Below are 26,144 nucleotides of genomic sequence, written 5' to 3' on the forward strand. Positions count from 1 at the left end.
AGCTCGTAAAGGACTCTCGGTTATGGTTCGATCATAGAGGCATGTAGATGCTTATGATGTAACCTGTTGCCTAATCGTAGGACTTCTAAGGATGTGATGAGTTCGTATGTCTAGGGTTACGGATATAGATGGATGACGTCGACTTAGTATAGATGTGATGTAAGATAGTGATCGTTAATCGGTTATCCATCTTATCTTATCAGGGATCTATCTAATCTAATCTTATCGGATAAGGTGACTTAGGGTTCGATAATTGAAATTTAGATGCAGTTGGTAACATTCATGACACCAGCGTATCTTGGAAATTGATGAGCAGAAGGTGAAGTCCTAATTTTCATACATACAATATAGCTCTCATGATATGTGCTACATTTCTAGGTGATGGAGGCGTATGCAAGACATATAGGACAACTTGATGCAAGCTCTTTCCACTCCATTATTTGCTACATGGAAGCAATTTGTGAATGCCAATGCATGCGCTACTACACTGCATGCTGGGATGTTGTAGTAGTCCAAAGGCGGGAAGCTGTCGTCCTTGCCACACATGATAAATCAAAATTGGACTTCCTTGTGGCAGAGCAGGAATTGTGATTTGTACTGGACATTTTGTCTCGACACCTGTCATTACCTCGTGAAAGTACCACGGATGGCCAAAATCTCGCTGCCGCCCACGACAATGACAGGATATCCATCTCGCGGACTGACACTGTACTCGCCACTCTACAGGGCTATGCTAATCCTATGGATAACTGGTATGTTCTGCTTCAAGTGTTTACACATTTCCAGAGATTATCATGATTACAAGTTCGACATTTCGTTCACATGGGATAAATCGGTCACTTGAACCAAGCTTGTATTGCATCCGATAGTGCTGGTACTACTTTATTTATGTCTTAGTTAGCAGAAAATCATGTGACGATGCTGGACAGTATGCTCAGGCTTTTTTGTTCCATCACAATCTTGAGTGACTTCAGCAACATATTTCTGTACTGCCACTCGGACTCAAGGTGCCCTAGCTGGTAACGTGTTCTCAATCAATCACGAATTTCTTCCTAAAGAACTGGGGCTCATTCACTTGCTGATTGAAACAGCATGTGGGGGGAGCAGGGGGGGGGGGTCAGTGATCGCGGCTTTATCGTCGAATTTTTGATGTGGTCATGCCTTATCACGACTCACAATGTTGAGCTGTCTGGCTGAGTATTTGATCATATATTCCACAGCCAAATTTGGCTTTGTCACTCTCAGCGATTTATCATAGTAATCATACAGGCATGTCGGACTTTGCACAGATAGCAGTCTAAGATGTTATCTCACTTTTCTTTCAATAGCATCAGCTTGAGCATCATGATAATGCCCCAGAAGAAGAACCCAGACTTGCTCTCCTGAATTATATGAAAGTCTGGGCACATCTTTGGCGATGTACGTTGTGTAGGCCACCGTGAACATGGTCACATCAATACCAAACAGGAACGCGGGCAAACCTACTACCCCCACGAACGAGTCAGATAAGGAAACTGACCCAATCAATTATATAAGTAATACCTCATGTTTGCTGTTGGTTTGCCGCGTGTTAGTCCCTCCTGGAAAATCTAGTAGACTTGCCGCAGTGACTCAATGTGCGGCACAATGCACTGCTCCGAAATTCTTTGGATCTTTTTCTTCTTGTTTCTTCTAATGGCGACCTGCGACACTCCAGGGTGCTCTTGGGAAAGGCCAACAAACCATCGTGGACTCGCCAGACATCGTACATCCTGTCGCTTCTACAAGAGAGCTAGCTCTCTCACAAGCTGGAGGAGACAAGACCGTGCAAAAGAGGCGGTCCTTTCGAATTTGGGTCCAAAGCCTCGGTGCAAAGCAGTCAGTAGCTTTAAGTTTACTTTGAAGTTTGAAACAGAATATTCAATATAAATGTCAGGGAATCTCCACCATCCGATATGCAACGAGAGACCATCCAAGTCTCAAACCAATTGCCTCTTGCAGACTTCTCATGCCAACATTAACTATGGCTCGCAAATTAGGTAGTACCTCTAGTCTTGCAGAATCGCAACAACCCCTCAACGCGAAGAAGCAACAAAACAATGAGATTGACTCAGATGTTGAGATGGGTAGCAATTCTGGAACCATGTGGGACTATACTAATTCAGGTTTGTGTCTCATTCCAAGTTCCAACGTATTCACAAATTACTCAAATAATTTCAGAGGAAACCACACTTCCAAGGGGACGAATTCCCAGAGCTCTCCATGATGTCAAGCCTTTGCACAATGATCTTAATTATTCCAATGATACTAGCATCGCATCAGCTCAAGTGGCTTCATTACCTCACCAGTCCAGAATTCAATGTGTTCTGTTAACCCTAAGAGACACCCTCCAGACCGCCTACAACTCATTTGGGCTGTGCCAACTATACCCTTGTCAGCCTTCCTTTGAGCCAGATCGGTTCATTCCATCCTCCCTACTCGCAAAAACTTCTCCAACAGCTGTCCAAGGAGCTGATCCTGCACTGAATATCTTTCCGCCACCCTACCCCTTTCCCAACATGACGATCTATCGTCTCATGTCCTGGATGAATTCCGGTAGTCATTTGATATCTGAAACCAAAGTTTCGCATCTCGTCAGAGATGTAATGCTGGCAGATGATTTCGACTGTGATGTGGGGAACGTCCCCACTGTGGGCCCGTATCCCGCATATTTCCCATGCCTTCCCACCATTTTCCCGTGCGTTCCACTACCCATCCGCATCTTCCCTGACCCGTCCGCTACACGGAACCAAGCGGAACCCAGCGGAACAATCGTGTACCACACGCATTATATTCCTTCAGCCTTCGGAACATCCTCCTCTGTCCTGTCCATGTCCTTCCATCCTCACTGGTGAGTACTAGCTACGTTCCCTGTGTCACTAAAATGTTCCTATCTCATTTCCCATGTGTTACGGTACTTATACGGATCCTTCCGCTACTCAGGACCGATTCCTTATCTCACAGCCTCACCTGGTTGTAGCATATCGCATTTCGGAACCCCTTCCTATATAGGTAGCAATAGATGGGATCTTAGTTTTTTACCTTCTGATAGACTCGACTCCACTTCCACTTACAGAGTACTTCCCAGTACTCCACTCACTGTTTAAAATATCTTCCCGAATCTATTCCTGATCACATTGCATCGTTCCCGCCCCCGTGAGTTCCGCTCGAAACGCCCGACATCGGATCCGACGACTTGGAGCAAGTACCAGACACAAGCCTGGTCCGACTTTGCCCAATCATCCTCCTGCAGGCTCGTAGTTTCTTTTCCCTCCATTTGTTCCCCATTAGTTCCGTTTGTTCCCCGTTTGTCCTGTTTGCTCCGCGTTAGTTCTGTTAGTTCCCCGTAGTTCCGCTCATCGCGCGCTGAGTTCCGCTTGTCGGGAACCCTCCGCATCTTTGTGTTCCCAGTCCTAGTAAGGACCGGAACCCTTCGGGTCGCTAGACAGAGTCTAGTCTTTGTTTCCTTGCACTTATTTGAGGACTCGCTACCCAGTAGCAATCCCCTTGGGACGAGTATAAGCCTCGCACCCTTGTTAGACTTCTGATTCACACAGAGTCTATTTTCCTCACCCACAGCAAGCATCTGGAGAACTTCTTGGTGAGGCAGAACCTGCAAGAACTGGATAAGGATGACAAGGGGGGAAAGGTTACCTTTCCAGATGACTGGATTGAGACCACTGTCAACATTGACATTCCAATGAAGTCAAAGGAGGATGGCCCTCAGCCTTATGTTATTCATGGATTCCATTACCGCCCTATTGTCAAAGTCATACGCACAGCATTCGGAGATATCCAAGCACAGGTGTTCCATCTCTTACCTTTTCAACGCTTGTGGAAAGACCCTTTGGACGGCCACCAAGAACAGATTTTTGATGAGCTCTATACCTCTGACGCATGGCTGGAAGCCCAAGACAGTCTTCAGAGGCTTCCAAAAGAGCCCGGGTGCTCACTGGAACGTGTCATCACGGGTTTGATGTTTTTTTCTGATGCCACACATTTAGCAAACTTTGGGACTGCGAAGGCTTGGCCACTGTATCTGTATTTTGGAAATCTGACGAAATATGTGCAAGCATCACCCCAATTGGGAGCATGTCACCTGGTAGGATTTTTACCTTCAGTAAGTCCTATTGAATACCACATCTTCATCTACCACTGTTGACAATGACAGCTTCCTGACAGTGTCAAGGACATTCTGAGTAGCCTAGCTGGTATATCAAAAACAGGCATGGCATCCCTTCATTCACACTGCTGCAGGGAGCTGTTTCATTCCTGCTGGCAAATCCTGTTGGATGAAGACTTTACGTCTGCATATTGCCATGGCCTTGTTTTGAAGTGTGCCGACGGAGTAACATGGAGGGTCTTTCCCCAAATCTTCACCTATTCCGCTGATTACCCTGAGAAGTACATTCCTTTGTGATTTTTTTTCAAGAAAGTCAAATTACTCATCAATTCACAGGGTATTAATTGCTACCATCAAGGATATGGGCTTGTGTCTGTGCCCTCACTGTCTCACACTGAAGAACTTGTTTAGTTCTCTTGGACTCGTGAGGGACATGAAGAGCTGTTTAACCAACCTTTGAGTGTATGCTGTGACAAAGGTTATCCAAGCCTGTGATTTTATCTACAGATGTGGAAACACTGTAGATGGTGTCAAAGTAGAACATACCCTTGGCGAAGGCTCATGGGTGCCTATTATTGTACGTGAAACTGTTTTCTTATCATTTTATGGTCATATCATACATTTAATTGTAGAATCAATTTGCTGCGAAGCTTGGACCTCTCGGTCTCATTCCATTTTGGATGCTCATCATCGACTTCATGCACAAGTGCGAATTAGGTACCTGGAAGGGGCTATTTACGCACCTTATTAGGCTCCTCAATGCCCTTCCTCAAGGTAATAAGCTTATCGCGATTCTCGACAGCAGGTACGAGGAGTTCGTAGGGAGTATTATTGCCTGCTAACAAGCTGTCATGGTCAATTCTCAATCTTGCTCTAGGTTTTGGCAGGTCCCGACTTTCAGTAATGGTGTCATCCGCAAATTTTCAAACAATACATCCAAGATGAAAAGGTTAGCAGTGCGTTATTTTGAAGATATTTTACAGGTTTTTTCGGCTTATTCGTTTTCTGCATTCGACCCACTGACAGCTCTCATTGTTAGTGTGCCATTCCCATGTTCAAAGGATTGTTCCCCACCAACCATGATGTAATTGTGCAGTCACTTCTCTATTGATTTGCGCAATGGCATGCACTTGCCAAACTCAGACTTCACTCAGACTCTACGGTCACCTTTCTTGCTGAAACATTCAAGAAGTTGTCACAGAAGTTACGGAAGTTTCGAGCCTTTACTTGCAATGCATTCACCACTCTGGAATTACCCAAAGAGAGTGCAGCTCGGCAACGGAAGGCAGCAAAATGCTCTGAAACCAATTGTACCCCTCCTGAATCAAGTGGGCCGAGGATCAAAATGTTCAATCTGGGCACTTATAGTTCCATGTGATGGGTGATTATGTGACATCCATCAGGCTCTTCAGGACTACCGACTCTTTCACTACTCAAATTGTATGTACCATCTGCGTTCAGTTTTTACCTGAAGTTAAGGTTGGTCAGGGAGAACTTGCTCACAGAGCCCTCAAGAAATTTTATCCACTGACCAGCAAGGTAAACACCCCAGAGCAGCTAGCTAAGCATGAGCATAGGCGCCATGTACTACAGCGGGTGGCAGAAGTCGGTATATCCTCCTCTGGTAATAAATCACAGGCTGACACCCCCCCACCAACATCCTCTGAACGGCATCACTGCATCATGACTAATTGGAACAACCCCATAAATATTTTCACATTTCTCCGAGAACACGACAGGGATCCAGCTGTTAAGGTAGAAGTTGCATTCCGTTTGAAACACACCCTATCATTTACTCACAGTGGTTGCTAGAATTTCTTACCAAGACTTAAGGACCATATCCTCTATTGACTACAGAAGCTAGACGTTAGCTATTGCGACCACGTCTTCACGGATGCAGAACACAACTCCATCATTATTCCTGATAACACAATTTACTCGGTGCAGACCATGCAAGTGCACTACACGACATATGACCTGCAGTGTGAATACGACACCATCAACCCCAGAACCCACGGAGATATCATGGTGTTGTCAGGGGAGATAATGCCTCATCACCCATACTGGTACGCCCATGTATTGGGTGTATTTCATATGGAGGTTTGGCTTAATATTGGGGGCCAACCCATAAAGTGGCACCTCAAGGTGCTCTGGGTCAGGTGGTTAGCTGCCTTGCAGAACTATAAATCTGGCATACATCATGCTTGTCTCCCAAAGATTGTGTTTGTGGAGGAGTCAGACCCAGATACATTCAGGTTCCTTGATCCAGGACAGGTAATCCGAAGAGCTCATTTGATTCCTGCTTTTGCCTTGGGACGTGGTGTAAACTCACTTTGTTATGGGAAATCACTGGCGTGTCCTGGGGGGCAGTTAGATGACTGGGAAGAGCACTATGTCGGCATGTAAGTGCAAACATCCATTTTCATATTGCATTAACCTCAGGCTTTGTGCACCACACAAAAGATTTGTTGACAGAGACATGTTCATGCGTTATACTCATCTTGGCGTTGGACATTCAGCAATGGTACAGAAAATCACGAGGGACTGCTCTGGGTCAGTGGCACAGACCAATGCCATGGACATTACAAATATCAGTAACGACGAGGATGCAGATCATGAAGTGGTTGGTGATGGTGATGGTTATGATGAATGCGACAATGAACAGGAGGACAGTGATGAGGATGAGGAATTGGATGATAGTGTTGGGGATGACAATGGTGAAGGATATGGCGATGACAATGGTGATGACTTGGACGAGTTTGATGTCTCTTTCTAACTTACATACCAATATTGATATCGCGAATTTTGTTTGTGTTGTGTTGTTCTCTAAGTTGACTGCATCTACTAATTATAGTCTGGTTGACGATAAGTGAGTCATGAATTTACCATATATTGATAACGATCTCAACAATGTCCACAAATGTGGAGGGGGGTTGACATTAGACTCATAACCATTCTGCCTACGTGCATTTTTGAGATGTGTGTGAATTTTGCCATAGGCAGACTGGTCAATCTCGGAAAGATTTGGCAGGGGAAGCACGGAGTTCAAAAATTTGCAGTTGCCGATTGTGCCGCTTGATGTTATCGTCGTTATCATCCAGTGTCAATGATGCTGCATCATTTGTTCACAGTATAATGATACCATCTCCTGTGCTTTTACCTCAGATGTTGCACTATCATCAACCATCCGAGCTTCTGGCATGGACAGTTGACCACCATGGCCTCAGTGAAGACATCAAAGTTCTAGCTATCCTGGAAATACTTCATGGCTTGCGGATGACTGTAATAGACTTACTTCTGTGCTCTGTCTCGCAAAAACCTGCCATGATCAATTGGAGGAAGGGCTTCTTCCGAAGCTCTGCACTTGCACGATTTCTTAACGTGCTGGAGTCCGATGAGCAAGGAGCCATTCACCTTCAGAATGTACTGCGACCTCGCGCTATAGAACTCGTCACCCGTGAGATCGATGTGGAGATGGAGGACACTAAGCTGATTTTTCATATGTCTACAAAGGACATCACCCCAGAGTACTTGCTCTCTTTCGACATTGAGCACAGATTGACTGTCCCATTGAAAGAGACAACTCCCTGGCTCTGTCAGATCCTTATGTCTGCTATGTGGACAACACATGCTGTGAAAGAGAATAAGCATCAAAATGTCGAAACAGTTAGATTTTTTTCAAACCACATGAAACTAATGTAGACATCAAGCTAGTACTGCACTGTAATCCAATCGCAAATTGCAAACATTTGCTCGCAAAACAACCTCGCCTTTCAGATCATTCACAGACTTTGCTTGTTCAGCAGTGGTACATCTCGCAAAACCATTGACTTACTCGCACATTGCGGTCTTTCGCCTGGGTATGATGCATTGCACATTTCTCATACTATTATGGCTGATGGTCAGATACGAAGGGCACAGCTCATTGCGAGAGGACCGCATATGATAGGCTGGGACAACATTCAAGTTTTGACATCTACTCATGTTGAACAGCATGCTTTAGCCCCCCCAAAAGTCCAGTCAGGCACCACGACAATCATATACCCACTGCGTAATGCAACCTTAGAAGATCTTCGACTTCGACCCATACTCAATAACTGTCTCAAATGTGACATGATCACATTCTCTGATGATGTCCGCCCAATACGCACACACATGCATGATATGACGGACCACCTCGTCATTGACATCATCAAAATCCTGATCAACAATCACCCTGGGTTCAATTACCTTTCGAATTCACCTGTTCTCAAGCATCGTTCCTATCGACCTCCGCCCCTAGGATACAAAACTCAAGAATGTGTTTTATGAACTACCACAACAGATGAGTCCACAACTGATGGAAACGTCAAAGTCGCAAGAAATGCTTACATAGATCAACTCACTTTTGATATACACAATCTTAATGATCAAGCAATTCCATGTATCAACGATCAATCAACCAATGCACAAGTTCGGAGTGCCCAGTTACTACGTTCAGATGATGTCGGCTCAATAAATCGGATGGAGAACTTCCAGTTAGCCCCAGGGTTGTTTCACGCTCAACTCAATCTGATCTGGGCAATCCTTCATATCCATCGAGGGTTGCTTGAAGAAATTGGAGGACTGCAGTACTATATTTCACTGCTTGGCAGGGTCAGGCTTGGAGCAGAACACCCAGATTATCGCACACTCATCTCTCTTGCTACCCAAGTCCTCATTGGTCATATACTGCTCTACTGGGAGATTGTCTCTGGAATGAGCCTCACAGCTCTTGCAGACAGGAAGTCCACGGTGGAGGAATTAAAGGTTTTCACTACTAAAATCTACCATACCTATGTCTCCACACGTGCAGTCGAGGATGTCAGTGGACAACCAGACTTGGAGATTCAGGACAGGGTCCTTCAAAACATCATCCTTCTTAACCGCGATCTTTTAATCTTCTACAAGTTGGACCTGGCAATATCATCGGGAGATTTCGGACGTGTTGAGATCTTCCTCGGGACACTCACTATGATGTTTGCTGGTGCCGGGTGCAAAAATTATACAACGGAGCTCCTTCATTTCATTCAACACTTGAACAAAGTTTGGACTTCCAACTTTGCGTGAGTAGTCTGTGATTGTTGCTCATCTCAATACTGACTATCATGCAGGAATGTCGTACAGGACAATATTCTCATCAACACTTCTGGCTGTGATGGACATGCTGTCAGAGTGGATAAAAACTGCGAGCAAAATATCAACTTCCAAAAGGTAATTCATGTCAGCTCGGTACGACATCTGATTACAACTCTATTATTTCATACAGAATTGGTTCGCAGCCAAAGGTGTGCATGGCACCTGGGATCAGCTCAGTGACTTGGCACCAAACATTCCTATCTACCGTCCTCTGAAGCGCCGCTTTGCTGCGTTCATGGGTAATGCATATGGTGGTACCACGCATACAAATCCCAACAGCTCAACATCAGTCAAGAAAGTATCATCGAAAGCAATGGAACACAATTTGCACATCTACATCCCTGGCCGTAAAACGAAGTGAGACGTGAAGGATATCTTACTGGATGGGGGCTCGCAGTTGAAGCTGAAAGGTGTTGATACATTTACGTGAAGTTACAAGGCATGGGTAAACAATACAGTAGCTTTTCCAGAAGACAATGATGATATAGAGGTGTTGGTAGTTGGGAACACCATGTAGTGTAAAGCATTAGCATGTAGTACAGGAAATTATAGCATTACTCTCTTCCATGGTCGTGAATTTGGCGAGGCATGTATTTGTGCGAATGATGCAGGACATGAATGGCGTGCTGTGAGAGACTCGGACAGTGAGAGGTCTAAATCAGGTGTCGAACAATGGCTGGAAGGTGGTGAAGATGCAGAGCTATATGGGTTGACAAGTATTGCATCTGTGTCGTATACATCTGCCACAAAGTCCGAGAGAAGCGGAATGGAATCAACAGGGAGAGCATGAGGAATCTGTTGTCCTGGGTTATCGTCCTCGGATTCGAGGTCTCTGTCAGTAGCTGTTGCATTGGCAGGAGGCTTCTGCATGACACGTCGTGCTTTCCTTGGGAGAGACTTGTTGTATGAATCGATGACACCATGTACTCCATTGCCGAAAAACGTACTCCACTCCTCGCTCTCCTGCAGAAATGTGATCATATCAGAGGCCAATTTAAATGAACCATCTTCCTCTCATGCAAGCTTGACAATATGTTGATCAGAAAGGATCCACTTGGCAGGCCAACCTTGAAGAGCAGTGTCATTCGAGACGACTGTATGACGCCAGACTTTGAGCACTTCTTCCAAGGCTGAGTGTTGTTTCGTTGGTCGATATTTCTTGCGAGTCTTCTTTGGTGGAACTTGTGCATCTGAGTCGATGTTTATGCCTGGCTCGTGATTGATGGGCTGTGCGATGACTGACTGTAGAGTTTGGCCAGGGACGAAATAGTTGATGTTCCAGGATTCATCGAGATGTTGATCGCAGCAAGATACACCTTCGTATTGAACAGCTGCGAGGCTATTAAAAAACACGAGTCTGTGAATTAAGCATACTAACCTTCAGGTGAAGTGTCGTTATTGTTTTGAGCCAAAAATAATCGACAACACATTGATAAATTGATGAAGTTGAACATAGCCGAGTCAGTTCAGCATTCTTTGGCACTGGCCTTGCATTTATTGACGACTCTTTGAGGTTTGTTTGGTGTATTATATGCCCATTTCTCCGCAATCATCAGGACCAGACATTGGAGCTTATCTCGCCCACCTCGCCCTGCCCGCTGCTCGTGTTCAAGGAGGTTGACGGTAACACCAAACTGCACTACCAGACGTATATCTGGGACATTGATGCCCTAAAATATGAACATCACATTAGCCATCATCAGAATATATTTGCCTGCAAAATGGTCACAGTTGATGCCCCCGAAGTAGCTACGACTCCTTGAACAACACCGTCGGGCTTCTGAAAGTCGTCGAATACCATTTCGTTATGTTCTTATGACATGCTCAAATGCAGATGCTTAAACTTGAAAACACGACGGACAGCTTCAGGAAGACAACCATTCAGGTATCGTGCGACACCTGCAGTGCGAAGTTTGTGGTCGATAAATATCAGGCATTTTGGAGGATAAGACATCGGGGGATGGAATGGAAAAGGAATGAGAAAATCTAAGTTACTGAAGTTTTTGATGGAGTCGAGCATGGGTATTACTGCATGCATGATATTCAGGCGATTGGTAGAGAGTTTGATGACATCCATCTTGTCGCGCGGAAGATTGAGAGATTTTAAAACCTTCTCCAGTGTCTGCAGAGGGAGAGTTGCAGAAAATAGTGCGACAGGCACATCCACCGGAAGCTGGATCAATACTTCTGCGAGTTTTCCATATGCAGGGCGGAAGGGAAGTTTTTCGCCTATCTGAGCTTCTCCGGCAGTAATGATGAAATGTGCTTTGTCAATGAAGAAGAAACCGATGCACTTGGTGAATGTTGGATCTTTTAGCTGCAAAGCGAGGCGGGAAATGTGTCCACCTTCCAGGAAAAATTGTTCCAGAGCAACAAGCAAGTTTTTTATAGCGGCCAGCAGCTATATGCTGTAGAGACTTCATCACAAAAGCACAAATCATTTAGTGTGAGATTCACTTACATTCCATAGTGTCTTGTCATGTGGGGTATCATGGTTGATTGCGATAGAGGGAATGCCATACTGGACAAACTCGTTGACCTACAGACAGATCCAGAAAGGTTAAACTCATGATTTGAATTTTCCGAGTCAAGTGTACGTGATCTTTTTGCAAAAGCTTCAATGGTGTGACAGTGATTGCAATCTTGTTGGGAGAGAGCAGCAAGGGAAGGATCATTGCCAGTGTCTTGCCAGCACCTGTTGCAGCCCAGACAACAACATGTCTTGATGTGAGCAATGACATGAGGCACTCAAGTTGAAACAGCTTTGGTTGCTTTGTTCCTTCTGTAAGAAAATTGAGTCGGGCGAAAGAGTCTACAATGTTCTGGCGCTGGAATATATGCAAAGGTTCAATAAACTCTGTCAGAAGGTTCTCAAGTGCATCTAGCGCAGCAAGGGACATTGGGGAAACAGAAACGGCCTCGCAATCCATGGTTGCAAGGCCACGATCATAGCATATGCGTGAATGCACAAAGACTATGGTATAGTGATTCGAGATTGAGTACCACTGGCACAATCAGCAACTGCAGATTTTCAAACTCCATGCTTCCCCTGCCAAATCTTTCCGAGATCGACCAGCCTGGCTATGCCACTCAAGCATCCGTGGTAGTATACGCCAGGCTGGTCACGAGCCTAGGTTGACATGGGAATGCTTGACCTTATGTAGGAAGAATGCATTTTGAAGAGGGCCAATCAAGTCGCGGTACCTTCGGGGCACTATGTTCACCTTAAGCTTGTGCACACAGTATCAGGATGCATGAGGAGGGAAAGTCAATGGCAGCATGTCACAACTTTGTTGCGAACTCTAATACTATTCTAGTTTTTTTATGAGTGCCAAAGGCTGCTCCTACACGGGAAGATATTGAATAGTAGTTCAGTTCAATGCATAAACAAGGAAAAACGAGAGCTGTTAAATAGGTGGAGGGTTTTGCGCTGTCATCTATCGTTGGTCTTCATGGCTGCAAATCAGGACTTTGGTATGAAATCCCACGTTGTTTTACATTCGTTGACGAGTGCCAAAGGTACCTCCCATGAGATTGCCTTGGATGAGCTTGTGGTACAAAGTGTAAGTAAGGTAAAATGACAATGCTCAAAATATTTGGCATAAGTAAGCTACCATCCCTCGTCGGCTGCAATTGAGGAACATCATAACCTTGTCGTGTACTGCTGCTCATGTTACTCGAGATTTGCAGGCGATGTATCTACAAATCAAAATTCTTGTAGTATAATGATATTTAGCAGGAGAAGAATTCTGCCCTTCTACAATTCGCACGGCTACAATATCAAGGACTCATCGGTTCACTGATGATCGTGAGGATAGTGCACGTCATTGAATATAGGTATCAGTATGGCGCAGACCAGTAAGTAAACCCACTGACGCTTCTACACTAACAGACGATCAGACAACGGATAACGTGAATGAGCGTATGGATTCGGCGGTACGGTAAGAGATGAGATATGCGTAAGTGAGCGGTCAGGTTCATATACTGTGTCGTGCAAACACGGGACAACAATCAACGGTGTCCAATGACATCAGGCGCTCGTCACTTGTGGTAAGCGTAGACTTACAGCCAACTACACGCAGATACGACTGATTTTTGCAACTGATGCGCGGTGCTGGGGCAAAACTGCCCATTGCAGTTCGCGGCATAGTGACTACTATTACAGATGGCAGAATAGCTCAAGTAATACTCCAACGAGCGTTTAAAAATGTCAGTACAAATGATTAGCCTTGCACTATTCCAAAACCCTCAAAGCAGCAAGATCATACTTAGTTAATTTATCACTTCGGCGTCATCTACACCTTCCATCTTAACCCACATGCCACCCTATGAGGTAGAGCCTAGTTAGATGACCGCATAGCACATTAGATTGAGACTTGCCTTGGCATAGAGTGTCAGGTGGTTTCGCGGCCTGAATTGCTCAATTGCCTGCCGACCGTCTTTCTCAGCCCACCACGCAGGTGGGCGCATTGCGGGCTCTGGTGACAGCGTAATCGCGGAAAAGTTTTGCAGTAAGCGAATCAGCATGAACGACATTTCGTTGTACGCAAACTGAAGTGCGAGATGAGGTATGAGATGAGTGTTGGTAATGAATGATGTGATGAACGACGTACTTGTTGCCCTAAGCAGATTCTGGGTCCTGCATTAAATGGTAGGAAAATGTAGGGATTGGGAATCAGGTATTTATTCACGCGCTCGTCGAGCCATCGATCCGGATCGAACTCCAGCGCTAGAGCATGGATTCGACTGAATTAATTGATATGTAGACGAAGTTCAAGTTCCTTACCATCTGGTCCCCATAGATCCGTTCTCCTGTGCATAAGGAACACTGAATACCAGATCCTGAAATTATTCAAGCAGTCATACTATGAATCCGAACGAATGAGATACGTACGAGATCCCCCCTGGGACAAACAGTGGCTTCTTCCCAGGTTCGGGAGATGTCCATGTGGTGTCATGTACGCTTTCCCTGAGCAGGTAGCTCTAGCCTATGATCTTCGGCGCAGCCTAAGAACGTACCTCGTATTAAAGGGGCTAGGTGTTTGTGGTACGATGATGAAATACTTCTAAACCCAGCTTTAATCACTTACACTGCGGGGAAAAGGCGCATTGTTTCTGAAGTCGGTTAGCAACATCGACAAGCGACACGAAACAAGAGTACGCACCATTTAGGACTGCCCGAAGGTACTTCATCTCTTTGATATCATCGTATGTGGGCCTGCGAGTTAGCCCAAACTTTGATACGATTTCCTCCCTGAGTCGAGTAAGGAACTCTGGATGCATCGCGAGCAGATAAATAGCCGATGTTAATGTCGAGGCTGTCTAATAATTATTGTTCGTTACCGATCCGGACGGCTCAAAGTCGATTGCAAGCTTACAGTATCTCTTCCAGCCTGCAATATATTCAACGTCTCATCTTTAATGATTTTGAAATCTGTAAAGAATATTTCAACAACAAAAAATTCCGTTGTTACATGATATCTTACCAGACGTAGCATTTACGAGATGGTCCAGAAGGGTTTGGTCCGCAAATTCAGTTCGGTTTAATTCGGCAGTCGTTGAACGCTTCTCCAGAGCCTCTTTGAGGATCGGATCTAAAAATGCATGTACCACTTTCATGTGTTGTGCAGTGCTGTCAGCAAGAATCTCAGCAAGTGGCCAGGTCTGCCCGATTGAAACACGACGATTGATTACATGCTGAGCTTGAGAGAAAGCATCTGCGAAGGCGGCAGCCGTGTTGGCTTCTTGAATGGCGTCTGTGCATTCTGTCGCGTTACATGGGTAAGGGAGTCCAGCGGAAAGTGTATCGATACAGTGTCCAAATAGAAACTCCGATGCCGAGTCAAGCGTAAATCTAGAGATGAGATCCTGCGGTAGGTTTCAACAAAAGAAGACAAAATACCAGCTTGATGGAGCCGTACTTGGAAGTCAATTGCCAAGCCCATTCGAAAACGTCCCTTCGCCAAAGCGATAGCATAGTCCGCATGACGGTCAAAGATCTCAAAGTGACTTATTCGATCATGAGTGAAGAAAGGTCGTGTCATGGTTCGGTGAAGCCTAGAAGCACCTAAGATTCCCTATCAGAGGCAATCTTCAAATCGATCACTCACTTCCATGTTTCACCTGGTGGCATAGCCAATCAATCAATCAGTCGCAACATAACTCGCTTGTCGATGCACGCCTACCATCAGAGTTAAATACGCCTGTTCCAAGGACGGAGTCGGCAGCTTCTCTGAGCTTGGGACCTGCATCGAAGCACATGTGTACGTGTAAACAAACAGCATCTATGGTGCACACCTTTAACATAGTTATCAAAGTCGGTCGCGAGAATGGTCTATGTGGAGTCTGATTATAATATCTTCAAGTATGCCTTGGAGCGTACCTTGATGTGTTGCGGCTCCGCGGTCAAGATAATGTCCTCCCACAAAAAACGAAGATTAATAGTCGGCCCGAGTATCTTTATCTCGTTCAGTTCATCTTGACCTACCAGTGGATATCAGTACGATTCTGTAAAGAATGATGGAAACTGAACCAAGGTATTCGTTCTCGGACGTCAGGACCATGTTCATAATCTTATCCAGATTTCCAGGCCATCTGCCCTGGACACGTGGGATGAGTCTGGCACCCAGTCGATCTGCCTTTCGTTGCTGCAATCTGCCATCCGCAAGAACGTAAGCCGCGAACCCCAGAGGCGCTGCACTCAAAACCATCGCAGACATAAGCCATGGAGAGATCCGAAAGCCGTTTAGAGAGGCCAGGCGTACTACGATCACGACGAAAGAGGTTGCTGGAACGACAACGAAAAGCAAACCCCGTGTGAGGTAGGCCACACCGGGACTGACCCAAGATCGCTGTGACATGATAGCTTGAAGTTTGTTAGCTGGCAAACGAAAGACCAAGGAGTAGTAGTGGCGAATACTAGTACTCGTGCTTGAAATCGCCACTGATACAGATGCTGACGGTCACTGGTACTGTTAGCCTTGCGTCGAGCGTCAACTGTCTTGACTCGGGGGCCTTTTTATTACACCGGCAATTTCACATAGCTCCACGAAGTGGGGGCGTTACGCAGCATTGCGCCCAATATGCAGTGTTACCTTTAAATAACCTGTTTACTGCGGTGCGAGTTTCGGTTCCGGGTTAATGAAATAATGGGGTATGACAACTGGTCCCGTTCCTCTCTAACTAGCCTGCAAATGGTGGTAGGATCTCTTAATGTTCCAACAACGGACATATTGCCAATTTGTGCACGAAGGTCGCCGAGTCGCCTCCTAGTGTTGACCGTCTGTGTGCTGAAGAGGCACGCAGCAAACCCAGAGCATGAATCGAGCCCGCCATGCAGCCTGTCCAATGATTATATCAGGACGCGTGGGCGTCCCACTTGGCACCGCGGCGACTGAAAAAAGTGTTGTGGGTCCCGTGGCAGTGGTGGGTGGTTTCTGCATGACATGAGTATTGGGAGGTCGAGAGGAGCTGGCAGCCGTCTTCCCTCTTGCGTGATAGTTCCTCTGCGTCAGAATGTGTTAGTGATAAAGAACCTAGAAGCAAAAAAAAACGCACAGGCTTTCCCGCTGTAAACGGGACGTCGACTACTGGTGGCTCTTGCAACTCGGTGTTTGATTCATGTCGTCCGCGGCGGCGCCAGAAGGAAGGTAAGCGACTGAGGAGGGTGCGTTGACGGGGTGCTGTGGTGCGACGGTCACGCTGCCCATGGGATGAGACACCGCGCGAGGTAGAGAACTGATAATATATTGGTCAAAGGAAGCGATAAATTATGGATGGAGATCACGTACATCGTCGAAAAACGCTGGAGGTAATCGACGACAATCTTTGATTTGCGGGACTCGTCGTGATGTAGCATCAGCCTAGGATGTAGATACTCAAATCCATACAAAAAGGTCAAGAAAACTATAACATACATCTAAGGCTGACTTGTTGACAGCGTTCTGTGACGCATTAAAATCAGTGTGCGAGCCATTTAACGAGACCTGATACAACATACCACCTGAAAGGATGAGTAGACCGTTGTCAGTGTTATTGAGGATGAAATGTATCCAGGCTTACACTGTCTGACATAAGGTCCTCGAGGCCTGCGTCTCTGAGGATAGCAATAACATCCCATGTGTACATGTGGCCGTGGTCGCCGCCAGTGACGAGGACCTTTCCATCCGCAGAAAAGGCCGCGCATTCCACCCGGTATTCATGTTTGAGGGGTAGTCCGATGGGTTGATTGTTTTCGAGGTTCCACAGTTGCGCTGTCGTGTCGGATGATACGCTTGCGAGGATGCGCTCATTCGGTGATAATGAAATTCGTGAAACGCTGCCAGCCCCATGCTCATCCAGAACAGCGATTTCTGTCCAGGTGGCAGTGTCGAATTTCTTCACCTCTGACCCGGCGGCAATAAGCGTCTTTTCATCTGAAGTCCATGTCAGGCAGAACACTGTGTACCCCCCAAATTTCTTGAGCAAGTCAGCTGTGTTAGCATCCCAGATTTTCAGCGATGAACCCCCCGTAGCAATCATCGTGCCATCTGGCGAATAACGGACGATCCACACGGCGTAGTTGTACCCTGTCTCGATTGGTCCGATGATTGTCTCTCCGCTCTCAACATTCCACACTCTGAATGTCGAATCTCTGGATCCGCTCGCCACTCGTCCTCCGTCTGGACTCCAGCAGACAGAAAACACTTCCTCTGTGTGCCCTGTCCATTTTTTGATGACGTTGCCGGTGTCAACGTCCCACAGTCTTACTGCGCCATCGTCACTCCCGCTTGCCACTGTCTTGCCGTCCGGCGACAGTGCTATGGCGTGCACGTTTCCACTTCCTTCGTCCCGCCAAGCATCCCCGATCTGCATGCCACTTTTGAAGTCCCAGACTCGAAGTGAGCCATCCCATGAGCAGGTGATGATCTGCCCTTTATCGGGCACGCGTAGGATTCCAAAGACGTTACTGGTGTGTCCTTGCATCTTTTGACTCGCTGATTTCTCTTGCTTCGCAGGGGCTGATGAAGACATTATTTTGGCTCGGGACTTCATCTAATTGGCGCGGAATCGCGGATCGTTTCAGCTCTTAGGCTTACACGTCAAAGAAATACCATCACTTACTTAGAGGTACTCGATTGTAAAAAGAGAATGATTGAAGGCTGCAACGGAGTGAACGTTTTGTTTCAGCGGAGTCCAATCAGCAGGGGGGTCGCCGTTCAAGTCCTGTCTTTGTCTTCGCGTTCCCTGCACAGCTCCTCGAGCTGTGCAGATCAAACGCCCAAGTGTGCAATTTGTGCATCAACATCAGCATCAACATCTCAGCATTGCATCTGGTATCAAGCAATCCCGCATTGCTTCTTCACTGGCTTAGTCATCAAGCTTCTCGCCCCGATACTCGCAGTGCCATCGCCGGTGCCCAGACGCTAGTAAAGTTTCTCAAACAACAGCCAGGAAAAGGCTGCCAGCGACAACAGCACAAAGCCCCCATCTCGCCGATCCCTTATGGCTGGTTTGGGCACAGTTCTCTCTCGCTGCTCTCATTGATGCGGATAAGGAGCGGCCGGGGCCGCTCGCAGCGGCAGCGCTCTGGATTCCCCGGTCACGGAGAGCTGACCGTCGTAATCGTACACGCTATCGCCACAGCGCCTAGCACTCCTACATGTTTGATTCTGACTGGCCAGCTACTAATACAGTTAAGCGGGTACAACGGTCACACCCTGACTCGATGTATCTTGAATTCTTGCATACATTTCGCATCTAACTGTCTCGCACAAGCCTCTGTTATATGAGGAGTCGGGCCATAATGCTTTTGTCTCTGCTCGGGAGGGCGCAGTTTGTCCGACGTCGCAACCGATTCTAGTATGTATATACTATATACATTTACTTGATAATCCCAAAATGACTGACAGATATTGTCGTTTGACTTTGCCAACATCATCACGCGTCACCGAGCACTCACCCGGTCTTTCTCTGTGCGCTTCTAACCGAACCGATGATTGTACTTGGACCGGTATATACATATGTCAGTCTAGTCACTTCTTTCGTCGTCGTCTGCCGTTCACCGAGCCTTCTCTTGTCAGATGTCATGCTCTAACCTGGTCAAGCACGCTTCATCTAGTGAAGACAAATGGTGCCATTCTGCCTGGCTGTCAATGTGCATTAAGTTGGGCTTGCTTTAGTGTCTAACGCCTCGCCTCACCTCGCCCTATAAAGTGAGTAGAAAATCTCGAGAATTCGTATCTCAAGTCGCTCAACAATATTCACATCAATCAGCTCCTGCGCAATGAAGTTCACACCCGTTGTCACTATTCTCTCTGCCTTTGCCCTCCCCGCATTCGCAGAGGGCGTGTTTGTTGTACAGGATGCTAAGTACAGCAACCCCAACGCGTCCCTCTCTACCGTCACCTGCTCGGGTTTGACCAACCTCTCCTCCCTGTCCAACATTGGAGGTATCCCAGGCGTCCGCTGGGACACAGCCTTATGCGGCAGCTGCTGGAGCCTCACGTCTACCCCGCCCTGCAGCGGCGCTACCATCTTCTTCACAATCGTTGATGACGATTACAACGTCACCGATGCTTCCCCACATGTCGATACTAGCGATGTCGTATACGCTGTCTCCCCAGAAGCGTTCAACGATTTGACTCGACCTTCCTGCCAAGTGGACGTAGTTTATGCTGAAGCCACTCCGGTCGATCCTAGCATGTGTGGCATGTAGAGGCGAGTGTGTTTATCCTCGATGTTTTCCAAGACTAGACCTCTGATTCGGATGTTTAGTTAAGCTGTTGTACTAGAGGGTACTGAGACTGGGAATCGTTGTCGTTGTCGAAGAGGATCTAGAGTTTTTTTTGGTTCTTGGTGGGGCTGTTTGTACGTTGTGGTTTGTAATTTGGTCAGCGCGGTGCAATGTTTGTTGGGAGTTTGATAGGCAGGCTGTGTGTGTATTCAGGGTTGTGAGAGCAAACGCACTGCACTTCCTCCCTTGCGTTGGATTACATTAGCACGGACGACCCCCTGTGAAAACATAAAGGTGTCCGAGTGCAGGATGTTGGAGCTTGCTGGATACACAATATTGATGGCCCAGCAATGCCAATCGGTTCGAATAAGCGTTTTGGTATGGTCCGGTATTGTACGAACAGACACGAGTCAGCTTATTTCTTTCCGCTGACAGGGTGGTGGAATAATGACCTGTGTGGTACAGGTTTGTATGGGTTCGCATTCAAGACATCCGCTAGATCAAAACACCTAGGAGGGTGAAACAGCCAGTTGAAAGGCCAGGTTAGGTCATTGATACTCATCCCAGGAATACTATCGGGATGTCAATAATGAGCTCAGGAAAGACTGGCATATTAGGAGCCGTCTAGTCGATCAACACAGTAAAAGAACAATTTTTTGCATACTGCCCGGTGATCATTACCACGGAGCGTCATGGACGCGCGACTGAAATGGCGATATCAAAGAAGTGAATAGCGCTGTACATACATCCGTGTCATACAAAGTAGGGCATTGTATTCTGCAGGTAAGACCGTGAGCGTGCATTCTGATAGCAGTCTCAGGGGCAAATATCTACCCACCAATCTTTTTTGTTTGCATCCCCTTATCTCTCTCGTTCTCAGGGGCCGCATTATAAACAGTAAAATCTCTACTTCCATCCTCCCTGACCGTTAATATTGACGCCATGTTACCACATCGGTAGCAGTAATTTGGTGCGGACCATACGGTAACGAGCTGGTCGTCAAACATGTACTTGTACCCTTCTTGGACGAGCTGGTGTGCACGAGCAATGAGGCTCAAGGAATTAACATGGTTGAACTGGGGAAAGGTCAGGGCGACATTGAGAGAATATGGTTAAATGGACGAACCTCTCGCGTCACATTTCTGCCGAATAGCCAACCGGCTCCACGTGGACTAACAGGCCCAAGTTTCGATGTCTTCCGGATCAGACCACATGAGGTCTGCGAAGATAAATCAGGAGAAGTCTAGTGGACGGTAATAAGTTCTGACCACAGAAGGCGCCTTCATGAGGAATTTCCTGGGCGCGCGAGAGGACACGAATTTGGTCTAGAGTTCGGATGTCTGGTGATAGGCCACCGTGCACGCACAAAGTCTCTCCGTCTATTATCTATACAAAATTTAAGCGTTTCCAAGACGGACTGGGAACAGAACTTACTGCAGCAAGATTGAGAAATCAAATACACTACAGCATGCTTTCCACACCGCAGCACTGCCATACTTTTGTTGGCATTCATCTATGCAGCGAATTATCAGCACTATCGGACAAGCAGCACTACACCGATAAGTATCACCATAAAATCCATACACCTGGGTGATTTGTCTACTTTCATGGTTTCCACGAAGGAGAGTGACTTTATCTGGGTATCTAAAAAAAATCAATACAGATACAACGACTGCTATCGGTAACAATACCGAGCTTTCAGTGCCAGCAGCAAGGACACGGTCTCCAAACTATAGTGCCCTCGGTCGACGAAGTCGCCCTGATCGACATTAAGCATGTTCAACCCTCCAATCGTAAGCACACATACGTGCCATAAAAATATAACTTGTGTCTGGGACCTTCCCACCCTTTCGTAACAGCTCAAGCAAGTCCCAGAACTGTCCGTGAATATCGCCGCAGATGGTTACTGGACTCGAAACGGGCTGGATATTTGATTCTTCCATAAGGATGGCGCGAACGCGGTCGCAAAGGACTTTCATATCGGGCTCTGGGAGGTGACGACATTCCATGAGTTGGTCTATCCATTTGTCGGGATTATAGGAAGGCATGAGAATAACGAAGCTGATTTCTAGTGTTTGACTCGATAATATGCTGTAGATTGCAGAACAAGCTGGAGGATCGTGCGGGCGGTTTATGAGGCAGGTGCTCGCCGAGGAAGTGGAGGAGGTCCGTGAGAAAGCGAGTAACAGCTGGGAGCAAAGTAAATGTCAAACCACGTACTACTAGTCTAGAGATATAGTTGCTTTTACTTCTTACTCTGGCAACATCAAAATTCGTCGGTCTATCCGAACTCGAAGCCTGTCTTCCATGCGCTGCTTGCGCCAGCTCTTTCTCGTTTCGCTAGGTGTCACAGCATGGGCTCTACACGAATCTGACGTGGGTGTGGTGGATTGGAACACGAAATTAATTGGCGTACCATTATATGGCTCTCCGCATACCGCACCTGCATTTCATGGTGATTATGTTCTGACGACTACAAGCAACAACGTCTTGGCAGCATTGAACGCCACGGATGGCTCAATAGGTGTGCACCGTCCTGCCCACTGATTCCGGTTTCCGACTAACGCGCCTACAGTATGGAGAAGTATATATGATGCGGAGGATCCGATCATGGCCTTCAGCCGCCATGATAATAGTGCGTCATAACGTCAATTTCAAAGTTTACGTGTCAAACATAGTACTAGGCGTATCTTCTTTATCTGGACCGGGAGGGTCAACTTTGCGCACGTACGACCTGGAAACTGGCCACCTCATACTGGAGAAGCAGCTACATAGCCCAGTAGATGGACGACTCCACGAACCCCAAAACCTGGGAATTTCGCTACTGCGCTCTACTGACCCCTCCCTCAACTCAACGGCATATTTCGCATTGACGAACGGAGACTCCGTCACCCGTCTAGACGAGACTGGGGAAATTCTATGGACATGGAACTCTCCTGATCAAGGGTTTGTTTCATTATATTGACATCATACGGTCTTCATTGATAATGGTCAATTAGGTCCTTGGTCTTGTATTCTCACATCATCGCTGACCCTTCAACGGTGTATCTCGTGGGACTCGCGAAGTCAATTGCGTCCTACACTCTGCACGTGACGACCTTGTCATCGACCACAGGCGAAGTCATCGCGTCTGTCAACATTCCGGCGAACATAAAAGACGGCCAATCACAATTCGTCGCGGTTAGCTCCCAGACAGGACTAACAACAGCTGCCTGCATTAACTGGCTTGAAGATGGTGCTCTTAGAGCAGCCGTATTAACGCCTGATTTGAAGGGTCAAGTTATGGCTCTTCCGGGTGTCAAGTACCACAGCATTCGTCACTTCGGTCTTTCGACCAACGGTCAATTTCTCGCAATCACAGACGGAGGCGCTACGCACGTTATACATTTTGACGCACAGACATCTTCACTTCGCCCAATCTGGGAATTCGGTGACGCAGTATGTTTCATCATTTCATCCTTGTGCCGTTTACTGAGGAGTACCTCAGGCCCCTTCGCCGGCGCAATCGGACTCTCATTTCGTAGGAAGCCTTGGTCGAGATGGCCAACCACGAATTGCGCGTGTTTATTGGTCGAACACTCACAATGTAGGCTTCTTCTGTGTCTGCTACAGTTACTTATGCAACTAGAAATTCAGAAAGCCATCCACCAAACTCTTGCCATCCAATTATCTGAAGGCAAGGGATCAGCCTCTGGTTTTGGGTTTCCCTTCCAGACGCTTGACCATGGCGTCGTCCGACACGTGAGCACAATCTACAATTATTCCAGGGAAAAATCTCATTTATATGTTAGGTGGCGTTTGACGGTTTGAGCAGCACGGACGATACGCACTGAGAATACTCGCATGTTGTTGACCACTTCGACAGGTTCAATACAGCTTTGGCAACATGACAAAATGCAGTGGGTACGGGAAGAAGCACTGGCATCTATTCAAGTCGCAGAATTCGTCGAACTGCCCGAGAAGAAGATTGTCATGTCCCATGCTGCTGTAGATGAGGAAGGATACTTTGAGCGCCTTCATCGTCAGCTATCTGACGTAAAGGTACAGGTGTTCATGTATACTGACGTCGCTAAAGCTAAATGACCTTTCAAGAACCTTCCCCAGTACTTAGCAAACTTTGCTAGACGCTTTGCGACTGGCTCATATGCCACTGTATCTGCGTCGGCGGCATCTCCCTCAGCGGAAGATACGCTCACGCGTGACGCTTTCGGCTTCCGACAGATCATTGTAGCCGCTACATCGTATGGTAAACTCTTCGGCATCGACTCCAGCAATGGTCAAGTCTTATGGAGTCGCGTGCTCGGCCTTGGTTGGGCAGCAAAGGTTGGAGGAACCATAATCCCTATCAAGATATTTGTCACGCGGACAGTGAGCGACCCAGAAGGACCTCAAATAGTGCTCGTCACACAACGTCGGGCTGACAACGTGAGCCAATCTTTCCTTGCTGCTAAGGTTTATATTGATGCGGCTCAGTCTCTTGTTGACACTGTGCTATTCCACGTGAATGCACTCACGGGGGACGACGTCAGAGAGGATCCGGGCCCAGTCTACTTCTAGAGCTGCCTTGCAAGGCTTTGATGCCGTCCTTGGTCCGTTGGTCGATGTTTTCATGCTTCCCAACGAGAACCGGACAATAGTCATGCTCGATGAATACCTCCAGGTGTGTTGTGCTCCTTTGCTCAAATCCTTCGCGTCTGACAGTCAATAGACCCGCCTTTATCCAGAAACGCCATCGGCTTTGGCTGAGTTCGAGTCGTTCGTCCCGTCCATACATCTCGCTCTCCGCGCGGGTGTTCCTGGTCAGCGCCAGATTTTAGGCCATCAGCTCACCCTTAACCCCGAGGTGTCCCAGTTCCATGTTGCCTATCCAACATGGACAATTTCGCTGCCGCCAAAAGAGGAAATTCGCGTCATCATTCCGAACACACGGGGTCCCATTGCATCGATTGGAAATGTCCTCGGAAACCGTATGACGCTGTATAAGTACCTCAACCCACACCTGACGCTGGTCCTCACATCTTCCTCGCCATCCCGGACGTGTGGGATATATATGTTGGACGTGGTCAAAGGTAGTGTGATTTACCATGCCAGCGTTCCTGCTGCCGGTGGTGTATGCGACGTGCAAGCGGACTCTTACCGAGAACTGGCTGGTGTACCATTACTTCGACTGATGAACTTGCCTGGAGTTGGGCAGAGCAAAGGAAATAAAGTCATCTCTGTTGAGTTTTACGAGGGTGATGGTCCAGATGATAAGACAAGAAGGTTGGTCTTTTGCTGGTAGGTTTCGGGAACGAGACTGACGATATTGACATAGCTCCGAGCTTTCAGTCGTATTCCAACAAGACGCTGCACGTCAGCGCGTATGAACAAGCATTCATCATGCCTCACGGTATCACTGCTATATCGCCAACCTTGACAAAGTTTGGAATATCAACGAAGGACATCATAGGTATGATTTCCTCGTGACTCGGCGGTGCCGTTTTTTCACGCTGTTACGCAGTTGCAAATCGCAAGAACAGCATTCAGTCTATTCCCCGGCGATTACTCAATCCAAGACGTCCGAAGCACAAGCCTACTAGTGAAGAGCAGGAGGAAATGCTCGTACAGTATGATGCTGCGCTGCCAGACGACGCCCGACTCGTGCTCTCACACAACTACGAGGTTCGTATACTCTCAATCCTCGAGGTACACGATACTCACGCACTCCACAGGTTGCAAATGTCCGCCGCATCGTTACCTCTCCATCTCTGCTGGAGTCCACGTCGCTGGTCTTTGTCTACGGCCTGGACCTCTTCTTCACGCGCATCGCGCCTTCGGGCACGTTTGACGTCCTCAGTGAGAATTTCAATAAAGTGCAGCTTGTGCTGACGGTTGCTGGGCTGGGGATTGCGATTGTGGTGACGAAGCCTATGGTGCGACGGAAACGGTTGCGCGAGCGTTGGTACCAGTAGCTTGCCCTTAAGTATTGTACTTGTTCCGAAATGCAAGATCATATAGACCAGGGTTTGCGAGTGCCTATAAAACGGAACGCTTACGATGTTTTGTGGCGTACCAACGAGACCCTCCTCGGAGTCCAGGGTGTGACTGATATTTGAGTCGGCTGTTCCCTCGATATTATTCATCGGCATGTTG

At 47.1% G+C, this 26,144-nt stretch overlaps 6 protein-coding genes across 6 annotated transcripts; 3 read left to right on the top strand and 3 right to left on the bottom strand.

Moving 5' to 3' along the window:
- Positions 1–7,243: 7,243 nt before the first annotated feature.
- Positions 7,244–9,659, top strand: EDB91DRAFT_1217221 (uncharacterized protein; the record flags this gene model as incomplete). The annotated part of the gene is made up of 5 exons (XM_041320851.1): positions 7,244–7,807; positions 7,856–8,441; positions 8,466–9,225; positions 9,274–9,373; positions 9,429–9,659. The coding sequence occupies exons 1-5, from the start codon at positions 7,277–7,279 to the stop codon at positions 9,657–9,659; spliced, it is 2,208 nt and encodes a 735-aa protein (XP_041181846.1). The 5' UTR covers positions 7,244–7,276.
- Positions 9,660–9,844: 185 nt separating this feature from the next.
- EDB91DRAFT_1244121 (P-loop containing nucleoside triphosphate hydrolase protein) lies at positions 9,845–12,228 on the bottom strand (the record flags this gene model as incomplete). The annotated part of the gene is made up of 6 exons (XM_041322380.1): positions 9,845–10,261; positions 10,328–10,629; positions 10,884–10,968; positions 11,160–11,699; positions 11,760–11,837; positions 11,896–12,228. The coding sequence occupies 6 exons, from the start codon at positions 12,226–12,228 to the stop codon at positions 9,845–9,847; spliced, it is 1,755 nt and encodes a 584-aa protein (XP_041181847.1).
- A 1,342-nt stretch (positions 12,229–13,570) lies between these two features.
- EDB91DRAFT_1235053 (cytochrome P450) lies at positions 13,571–16,158 on the bottom strand (the record flags this gene model as incomplete). The annotated part of the gene is made up of 14 exons (XM_041321279.1): positions 13,571–13,624; positions 13,679–13,849; positions 13,912–14,027; positions 14,085–14,140; positions 14,193–14,279; positions 14,389–14,413; positions 14,464–14,620; positions 14,677–14,732; positions 14,785–15,166; positions 15,220–15,365; positions 15,484–15,543; positions 15,596–15,632; positions 15,681–15,755; positions 15,802–16,158. 14 exons carry the CDS (start codon positions 16,156–16,158, stop codon positions 13,571–13,573), a joined length of 1,779 nt encoding a protein of 592 aa, XP_041181848.1.
- A 3,230-nt stretch (positions 16,159–19,388) lies between these two features.
- On the top strand, positions 19,389–20,160 carry EDB91DRAFT_694184 (uncharacterized protein). The gene is made up of 3 exons (XM_041328122.1): positions 19,389–19,491; positions 19,553–19,996; positions 20,054–20,160. The coding sequence occupies exon 2, from the start codon at positions 19,563–19,565 to the stop codon at positions 19,992–19,994; it is 432 nt and encodes a 143-aa protein (XP_041181849.1). The 5' UTR covers positions 19,389–19,491; positions 19,553–19,562; the 3' UTR covers positions 19,995–19,996; positions 20,054–20,160.
- A 313-nt stretch (positions 20,161–20,473) lies between these two features.
- EDB91DRAFT_1108054 (Metallo-dependent phosphatase-like protein) lies at positions 20,474–22,179 on the bottom strand. Its single transcript, XM_041317533.1, has 10 exons — positions 21,824–22,179; positions 21,704–21,771; positions 21,583–21,656; positions 21,473–21,525; positions 21,281–21,398; positions 21,222–21,231; positions 21,139–21,184; positions 20,851–21,088; positions 20,610–20,827; positions 20,474–20,567 (listed from the first exon to the last, which is right to left on the bottom strand). Exons 1-9 carry the CDS (start codon positions 22,058–22,060, stop codon positions 20,766–20,768), a joined length of 906 nt encoding a protein of 301 aa, XP_041181850.1. The 5' UTR covers positions 22,061–22,179; the 3' UTR covers positions 20,474–20,567; positions 20,610–20,765.
- A 1-nt stretch (position 22,180) lies between these two features.
- Positions 22,181–26,035, top strand: EDB91DRAFT_1108061 (uncharacterized protein). Its single transcript, XM_041317534.1, has 14 exons — positions 22,181–22,536; positions 22,588–22,647; positions 22,697–22,958; positions 23,012–23,450; positions 23,500–23,598; positions 23,649–23,798; positions 23,847–24,053; positions 24,105–24,437; positions 24,486–24,557; positions 24,637–24,672; positions 24,721–25,274; positions 25,334–25,461; positions 25,513–25,673; positions 25,724–26,035. Exons 1-14 carry the CDS (start codon positions 22,320–22,322, stop codon positions 25,961–25,963), a joined length of 2,958 nt encoding a protein of 985 aa, XP_041181851.1. The 5' UTR covers positions 22,181–22,319; the 3' UTR covers positions 25,964–26,035.
- The last annotated feature ends 109 nt before the right edge of the window (positions 26,036–26,144 follow it).

Source organism: Suillus paluster (genome assembly GCF_016628075.1).
Source record: "Suillus paluster strain FC165 chromosome Unknown EDB91scaffold_6, whole genome shotgun sequence".
NCBI lineage: Eukaryota > Fungi > Basidiomycota > Agaricomycetes > Boletales > Suillaceae > Suillus > Suillus paluster.

Coding starts and splice junctions, on each gene's coding strand:
- EDB91DRAFT_694184 (XM_041328122.1), top strand. CDS start 19,563: ATGAAGTTCACACCCGTTGTCACTATTCTCTCTGCCTTTGCCCTCCCC.
- EDB91DRAFT_1108054 (XM_041317533.1), bottom strand. CDS start 22,060: ATGCCTTCCTATAATCCCGACAAATGGATAGACCAACTCATGGAATGT. Junction 21,526..21,582: donor CCAGGTGTATGGATTTTATG/GTGATACTTATC, acceptor TTCGCTGCATAG/ATGAATGCCAACAAAAGTAT. Junction 21,399..21,472: donor TGTGGAAAGCATGCTGTAGT/GTATTTGATTTC, acceptor AATTTTGTATAG/ATAATAGACGGAGAGACTTT.
- EDB91DRAFT_1108061 (XM_041317534.1), top strand. CDS start 22,320: ATGCGCTGCTTGCGCCAGCTCTTTCTCGTTTCGCTAGGTGTCACAGCA. Junction 22,959..23,011: donor TGGAACTCTCCTGATCAAGG/GTTTGTTTCATT, acceptor ATGGTCAATTAG/GTCCTTGGTCTTGTATTCTC. Junction 25,462..25,512: donor ATCAACGAAGGACATCATAG/GTATGATTTCCT, acceptor GCTGTTACGCAG/TTGCAAATCGCAAGAACAGC.